Raw genomic sequence first — 9189 nt, forward strand, 5'->3', positions numbered from 1 at the left:
GCTAGGGCAGATGGGAACTGAGGCGGCTAGGGCAGATGGGAACTGAGGCCTTTTAAGTAGAAATGGGTAAGCGGGTTGGGTTTGGGTCGGGTGCGGGGAAAAGTTCGGTTTAAAGGTTGAAGCGGTGAATAGCGTTATTAGCGCTTTTAAGCGCTTTTACCCGCTAAAACCCGCTAAAACCCCGCTAAATCGCGCAATTCGAGCACAAAGCGGTTTTTACCGCTTAACCAAGCCGCTTATGCCTTCCGCGTAGCGCTGATACCCCGCTTCCGCGATTTGCGCCGCGATAGCCCCGCTTTTTGCCGCTTTTTACAACACTGATCAACCATAACGATACTCGGACCTCTCTGTACAACAAATGATAGTATAAGAATACAATATTATGTAAATGCAAATATTGCAATTATAAAGTAACTGAATTACCTCTGTACAGGATATAATATGTGAACGATGCTGAGCCTGGTCATATAAGACCTCATCACTAACCGGCCCAGGATCCATGGTGTACAAACCTGCACATACAATTATACACATGTCAATAATCAATCATATAGTAATTCAGTTTCTTTATTAAAGTATATAAAAATAAAAAAATGATATAAATTACCAATTAGTTGCTATCTATTGTGTCTAGATGGACAACGAGGTCGAGTATGTCCCGGTTGTTTGCAAAGACTACATTTTTTGTGCTTGACCACTCCTTCTCGCCCTTGATCCATGGTTCCCCTAATTCGCACAGATCGTGGTCGACCTGCTTGTCTCCGGTACTGAGGTGGAATTATACGTGGTCCATTATATTCAGGCCAATACCGACTATCATCAGGTGGATGAAAACTCTCACTATATGTCTTTTGATAGTGAGCTGTTGAATACCAAGGCGAGCAATACCGATTTCTAGGAATTCTAGCACCTCCCGGCTGATTAGAAGAAGCCGCAAGTACATGGGAATTCTAGCACCTTTTGTTGAAGTATGCGTTTAGTCTATAGAATGTTCTCGCAACCAAAGATTGTATTGGCATAGCTCGTGCTCCTTTAAGAACGCCGTTAAAGCTCTCAGAGCAATTAGTCGTCATCATGCAAAACCGCACACTCTCATCCTTACATAATGCCCACCGATGCTTGAATTGGGGCTTCAAGTTATTTTCAATCCAATTATGTGCATCTAATGACAAAGACTTGATTTTCTCCCTGCAATGTTCATACACTAATGTGTCGGTCGCACACCCGGTTTGTCACAAAAGATTTTGCAAATTAATCTCACCGTGTTTTTTCTTGAAATTATCTCTTATATGCCTTAAACAATATTGATGGTGATGTGGTGCACTAAAACCCTCATGTAACGCCCTTATAATTCCTTTCATCCTATCCGAAATAAAGGTAATTATTCTTGGCGCACGGACACTTGGAATCCACTTGTATATAAGTTCAAAAAACCACTTCCAACTAGACGTATCCTCCACCTCCACGACTGCAAATGCTAGAGGAAATAACCCGCCATTTGCATCTACACCGGTCGCTACAAGAAGCACGCCTTTGTACTTTCCATATAAATGTGTACCATCAATGCTCAATAGCGGACGACAAAAAGTGAAGCCCTTAATAGCAGGACCAAATGCCCAAAACACGCGAGTGAACCTCTCCATACCCGGTGCAATCTCTTCGGATAATATTTCGTATTCAGTACCCGGATTATTTCGTTTGATAGCTTTAAGATACCGTGGAAGTAATTCATATGATTTTTCCCAATCTCCAAAAATTTTAGACAACGCTTTCCTCCTTGCATCATATGCCTTATATTTAGATATCTTAATCCCCCGCATGTCATATACCTTCTGAAATATCTGACCTGCATTCAGATCAAGTTCAGCTCTAACTTCAGGCATAATTAGCTTACATATATAAGAAGAAGATGCAGAATAATCATCGACATCCACCGACGGGTTGCAACATGTATGAAGTCCGCAATATCTACATATTACAAATTGCCCATTTGATGATTTTCTCACAGCGGCATTTAGCAACCAAGGACATTTTTTATTTCTCTCATCTTGCTCATTTGCGTTCTCTACTTCATTCTTATCGTTAAAGAAGCATTTCACATTGTAGTTTGTTGCATTAGTTTTTACCGGCTTGAATTTGACCCGATTCTTGATGGACCATTCTCGGATTGCAAAGATCAGTGCCTCCTTGCTCTCGAATAGATCCCCTTTTTTAAAAGTGAAGTCCTCAGGTCGTTGTAAATTTGGCCCAACATCAACAAATCCAGCTTGAGAAGTATTTATCCAATCCTCATTATGAAACTCGTCGGGCAACGGATCTTCAGCTTCCACATAATCATTGTTAACGTTAAATTGCTCCATCCAACGGGCGTCATCATCTATTCCAGCTGCCACATGCATGCTATCAATTTGCACGCCATCTTCTTCAAAATGATCTGAATCATCATCTGCTTCATCTTCTATAATTGCTCCGACTGGTGGGTAACCCGTAACATGACCTGAAGCGTCGTTAAATATATTAGTTGACGTCCCACCGATAGAATACTCACTTAAATGTTGTGGTTGAGACCATGGCTCTTGACTTGGAGATGTCATAAAACCAATCGACTCGTTGTCTAAGTCAAGCATCCGAGAAAACTCTCCTTGAGGTCGTGAAACTTGGGCAAATTCCTGAATCGGATACTTCTCAATAAACAACTCAATTGACGCTTGCTTCTCGACTAATTGTTTCATGTCATTCAATTCCTCATCTTCGGTAATCTCCACGGCAATAGTTCTACTCTCATTTATCGGACAGTTGAAGAACACCCTAATTGTATATTCTTCTTTCTTAATTTTAGTAACTCTGTGTATTTCCCTAGTCATTCCATCAAAATTACACGACTTAGATAGCATGAACATTTTCCGAGAACCTCCATCATACACCGGCAAATTATTCACTCCGACGCCGAGGCTCCCATTAAAGAAACAAATAATGGATATGGAGTTCGTCATCGAAACTGAAAATACGCAGTCCATCATATGCAAATAATCTATTAATATCTGAATAAATCCCAAATAATGGCTAAACCCCTAATTATTATTCATCATATGTAAATAATTACTAAACCCTAACTCCCAAATCACATTATTCATCCTATTGCACAAAATAAAAACTAATCCTACCCAATTCTAGCAAAATTAACAGCCAAAACATTATTCCCCCAATTCTAGCAAAATTTGATGAATATCCCTCTTAAAAATAATTGCTAAACCCTCTCATATGTAAATAATTGCTAAACTAAACCCTAACTCCCAAATCACATTATTCACTCAATTCTAGCAAAATTTGATGAATATCCCTCTCAAAAATTAACAGCAAAATTAAAAAGAAAAACACACCTGAGGATGGGGGTTTGGTGAGGGTCGATGGTGTCGGCGGCGTGACGAGGTCGGAGGGCTGTCACGAGAGCGGCGGACTGGTCACGAGAGGAATGAACGAAAAAAACCCTAGCCCGTGCAAATGGCGGTGGTCGGCGGCGGTGATCGGTCACGAGAGCGACGGATGGTCACGTGCAAATGGCGGTGGTCGGCGGCGGTGGTCGGCGGCGGGGGTCGACGAGTCGAGGGTTTTTTTTTCTTCGGGGGAGAGTGATCACGAGCGGAATGAACGAAAGAATGACGAGCTGGTGGGTTAGGCGGACTGCACGGGATTGCTAGTCCCGTGCAGTTCCGTAATTGCAAAAACGACCCTTTTCGGTCGGTTTTGCTAATTAATTTGTCAGACGGTCGATTTTGCCCAATAAAATTGAAAAAAGGGCTGTTTTAAAAATTTCTCCTTGAAAATTTTGTTTTTTAGCATATAAACCCATGAGTTTTATCATTTTTGTTCGTTTCTACCAATTGGGAATTAAGTTTGCGTACATCAAAATTTTCAATTTTATGAGCTTTTATCCATAATTTTTTTCCTATTTTGACTCAATGGCAATTATGTATGATGTATTCTTATTTTAAAATTCGCGACTTTTATGGATCATAACCTCTAGTTTTTGTTTATTTCTACTTAAGGACAATTAAGTACTTGTTCAAATTTGTGATTTGATTGCTATAACCTATGATTATTATTTGTTATTTTCCAGCTTGACTGAATGATAATAAATTATGCGTATTTGAAAATTTTCTATATTCATGGACTATAACCAACAAATTTTTTAATCATTTTGTTTGTTTCGATGCAATGACAATTAAGTATGCGTATATCAAACATTGTAATATTATGAGTCATAATCCATAAATTTTATCCTTTTCTTTCGTTTTGACTCAATGACAATAAAGTATATTTACTTCAAAATTCACGATGTTTATAGACAATATCTCAAGATTTTTTTGACTATTTCAAATTAAGGCCAATTAAATACACATTTCAAAATTCGTTATTCCATGGGTCATAAACTACAATTTTAGCCTGTTATTGTCCATTTCAAATCGTTGGTGGTAAAATATGTGCATTTGAAAATTCTCAGTTTTTATGGACTATATAACACGATTTTTTTTTATCATTTTTTGTTTGTTTCGACCTAGTTACACAGTACACTGTACGTAGTTGGGTCATGGTACCAATTTGGGTAGGCAATTTGTCACTTAAAAGATTTGGATTTGATGGAGGGTAGTTTGCTCCGGTACGCAAGTTCGGATAGTGGTATGTTATAAATCTTTTTTGGGTGCTCTTAACGTTTTCCGAAGTATATAGTAGAAAAGTAGATTCTAGAAAGCTATATATGCATTTCAAAATTTCAATATTTTTTCATACAAACTACTTAAATATTTCTTTTTATGAAGTTTGTTCTTTGTTCTATTTTTTCACATAGTTCGTGTTGGGATCATGGTTTCATTTCACGTTTTATTTACGTAAGTATTTAGTTACAATAAAGTCATTGGCTCATATATTTTGTTGTGCGCCTCCATTCACTTAGTTTCGCACATTGCGTTGCGTCTTGCGCATGTGCCCTTAATGAAACTCTGCGTCCCACATACTTGTAGGTGGTACACTAATTTTGGGAAACCAATTCGTGTATTGGTGGAATCAGCCGGCAAATGTACGGGAAATAAGTTTGCAGGAATTGTATGAAGGTTCGGGTGGGGAGGGGGTGGAATCAGGGGATCGCATAACTATGGTTTCAATCCAATGAGATTTAAGTACGAGTACATGAAAACTTGAGTTTACATGCTATAATCCATAATTTTTATATGTTTTTTTCGTTTCGACTCTGACAATTAAATATATACTTATTTCAAAATCTATTATTTTCATGGACCATAACCATATTTTTTTTCTATTTCAACTTAAAGACAATCAAGTACTCATAGTTCAAAATTCTCAATTTCCTATAACCCACAATTAATATCTGTTATTGTCCATTTTGACTCAATGACAATAAAGTAGCGTATTTGAAAATTCTCGATTTTCATGGATTATAATCCACGATTTTTAATCATTTTTGTCTGTTTCGACCAGATGGGAATTTGGTGTGCATACATCAAGATGTGCGATTTTATATGTTATAATCCCTAATTGTTATGTTTTTTTTCTTTTTCGATTCAGTGGCAAGTAAATATGTTTACTTCCAAATTCACGACTTTCATGGACTATAACCCTTGATTTTCTTAATTTAAATTTAAGGGAAATTAAGTATGTATAGTTCAAAATTCACAATTTCATGGCTATTACCTACGTAAAATATGCGTATTGGAAAACACTTGATTTTTATGGACTATAATCTATAATGTTTGAATTTTAGTCTGCTTCGACCCAATGAGAATTAGTATGTGTACATCAAATTATCGATTTTATGAGCTATAATTCATAATTTTATCCATTTTTTCTATTTCAACTCGATGGCAATTTAGTATACTTCTAAATTCTCCACTTTCATGTACTATACCCATGATTTTTATCTATTTCAACTTAAGGATAATTAATTACACATATTTTAAAGTTTGAGATTTCATTGGCTATAATCCGTGATTTTTGTTTGTTATCACCCATTCTTACTCAATGGTGATAAGATATGTGTATTTGGAAATTACTAATTTTTATGACTATATAACCCAACATTTTTTTTATCATTTTTGCTCGTTTCGGCCCCAGGGGAATTAAGCACACTACATGAAAATTTGTGATTTTATGTGCTACAATCCATAATTTTTACCCCTTTTTTGTTTTGACTCAATGGTAATTAAGTACACAGTTCAAAATTTGCAATTTCATGGGCGATAACTCAAAACTTTTGTCTGTTACTTACCTTTTCCTACTCAATGGCGATAAATTATGCATATTGGAAAATTCTCAATTTTGTGGACTATAACCTACTAAATTTTTAATCATTTTTGTCTGTTTTGATTCATTGGAAATTTACGATTTTATGGGCTATAATCCATAATTTTTTAATCTGTTTTTCTTTTGTTTTGACTTAGTGATTATCAAGTGTGCTTATTTCAAAATCAGCTACTTTTATGGACTATAACCCATAAAATAAATTTTCTGTTTCAACTGTGAAACATAAGGACAATTAAGTACATGTAATTTTAAATTCACGATTTTATGGGCTATAACCCACGATATTGTTTGTTATTGACCATCCTGGCTGAATGACAATGAGGTATGCATATTTGAAAATTCTTGATCTTCATGGTTTATAATCCGCGGTTTTTTAATATTCTGTCTGTTTAGGCTCAATGGAATTTTAGTATGTGTACATCAAAATTTGTGATTTTATGTGATACTTTTTATGTGGTTTTTTCCATTCCGACATAATGGCGATTTAAGTATGTTTGCTTCAAAATTCGTGGCTTTCCCGGAATAACTCACGATTTCACCTGATTCGTGTCCCGCATAAGCATGCATGGCCATCTCTATTTGCATGCACATGATAGATTTCATTTGCAAAAGATTCGTGTCCCGCATAAGCATGCATGGCCATCTCTATTTGCATGCACATGATAGATTTCATTTGCAAAAGATTCGTGTCCCGCATAAGCATGCATGGCCATCTCTATTTGCATGCACATGATAGATTTCATTTGCAAAAGATAAATGTTTGCAGTAAATATGTATTATCTATATTGGATCTAACTTCACAGGAATGTATCCCTTTTCAGGTTGGAGGTTGTATTAGCCTAATGAGAATTAAGATCAATCCTGCATCAGGATACTAACCTGCTGCAACTCGTTCGTGAGCTTCTAGAGCCGAGAGAATGGGAGATTAGATCAGAATTTTACAACAGTTTGTTCTCATGTATTCTGAAGTGAAACTACTTAGAATTTGAATCTTATACAAATGGCTGTACTGCTGTATTTCTGTAATTTGTGTGGTTTTTGTTCTGGTTTTTTTGTTCTGTTCTTTTATTATATTTTGTAAAGGGATACGTCTGTAGCATTTATGTACGAGTGGAAGCAGACGATATTGCTGGATGTTATCATCACTTGTCTCTATGCGGACGTTAAACTTTTGTTTTTTCTGAATTCTACGTACATTCTAGCTGGAAAATTCTCCATGTGGCATTCACGACTTTCCAAGAATTTCATCTTGCATGCGTGGTCAATGATTTGTAAAGCTCGCTCTTAAATACATATATTTTGGTGAATCCTGCTGGAGATGGTTCATATTCAGTGATGATTACTTCAGTAACCAAAAAAAAAAAAGGAAGAAGAAGAATCCTAAGATTCCTATTTTGAATGCTTCTTAGACGGTTCCTATAGTAGCCTTTGATCTACGATAGTTCTTAAGAACTTAAAATTTTAGTTTAATCAGGCATTTCCTGTGGAAGAATCCTATGTTACTAAGACAAATATGTATACATAAATTAAATCTTCTTGCTAATTATTTGCATTCATTCCAAATGAACAAAAAACTAATGAAATCATCGGTTAGCCCACGAAAATTAGAATTTCAATGTTCAAAGAACTAATTTAAATTTGTTCTAAACGAACTAAAATTGACAAAAATCGTTGAATATAGCTCATAAAAATTGTATTTTTGATGTACACATAATAAATTTACATCTGTCTGTATTGAACCAAAATTGACAAAAATCTTAGGTTAGCTCATGAAAATTGTAATTTTAATGTGCACATAATATATTTACATTCCTTCAGAAGGAACCAAAATTGAAAAAAGGGTTATACCCATGAAATATTGACAAAAATCTTAGGTTAGCTAATGAAAATTGTAATTTTAATGTGCACATAATATATTTACATTCGTTCAGAAGGAACCAAAATTGAAAAAAAGGGTTATACTTATACCCATGAAAGCTGTGAATTTTGATGAACACATAATAGAAATAAATTCATCCCGAACGAGCCATAATTGACAAAATCATAAGCCATACAGACCATGAAAATTGTGAATTTTGATTTAAACATAACAAATTTACATTAATTGAAAACAAATCAAAATTGATGAAAATCGTAAGTTATAGCTCATGAGATTTGTGAATTTTAATGTACACACAGTTAATTTACATTTGTTAAAAAATAATTTAAAATAAATAAAAATTGATAAATATCATTTGTTATAACCCATGAAAATTATGAATTTTTATGAATTTTGATGCACAAACAATTAATTTATATTCGTTTGAAATGAACCAAAAAAATTATGGTTTGTAAATCATTAAAATTGTGAATTTTGATGTATACACAGTTTAATTACATTCCATTGAAATGAACAAGTTTTGAAAAAATTGTTAGTTATATTGAATGAAAATTATGAATTTTGATGTACGCACAATTAATTGTTAGTTATATTAAAAAAAATTGTTAGTTATATTGAATGAAAGTGTGGGTAGCTCATGAAAATCGTGAATTTTGAAGTACACCCAATTATTATACGTACATTCTTTAGGAACAAACAAAAATTAACAAAAGCATGTGTTTGAGCTCATGAATATCAATAATTTTTATCTACACATAATTAATTTACATTTGTTTCAAACAAACGATAAATGGAAAAAGTCATGGGTTATTGTTCATGAAAATCACAAAATTTGATAAACAAACAATTAATTTAAATTTCTTGGAAATGAATAAAAACTAAAAAAAATCGTGGTCTATAGCTCAAAAAAATTATAATTTTGATGTAATATAATAAATTTATATTTGTTCAGAAGAAAACCAAACTTGAAAGAAATTGTGGGTTACCCATGAAAA

At 34.5% G+C, this 9189-nt stretch overlaps 2 protein-coding genes and 1 long non-coding RNA gene across 3 annotated transcripts in view; 1 reads left to right on the forward strand and 2 right to left on the reverse strand.

Moving 5' to 3' along the window:
• Positions 1-7500, forward strand: part of LOC109825615 (leukocyte receptor cluster member 1 homolog) — a 20394-nt gene extending 12894 nt beyond the window's left edge. The window contains exon 3 of the mRNA XM_020392475.1: positions 7137-7500. The gene's annotated coding sequence lies outside the window, so the exon portion shown is untranslated. The remainder of the gene's footprint in view (positions 1-7136) is intronic.
• Positions 321-887, reverse strand: LOC109825616. The gene is made up of 3 exons (XR_002243045.1): positions 608-887; positions 424-512; positions 321-347 (listed from the first exon to the last, which is right to left on the reverse strand). It is a non-coding gene; the product is annotated as an uncharacterized LOC109825616 (long non-coding RNA).
• Positions 1233-2993, reverse strand: LOC109825375. Its single transcript, XM_020392231.1, has one exon. It carries the CDS (start codon positions 2991-2993, stop codon positions 1233-1235), a length of 1761 nt encoding a protein of 586 aa, XP_020247820.1.

This window comes from Asparagus officinalis, chromosome 10 (genome assembly GCF_001876935.1).
Source record: "Asparagus officinalis chromosome 10, Aspof.V1, whole genome shotgun sequence".
In the NCBI taxonomy this organism is placed as follows: domain Eukaryota; kingdom Viridiplantae; phylum Streptophyta; class Magnoliopsida; order Asparagales; family Asparagaceae; genus Asparagus; species Asparagus officinalis.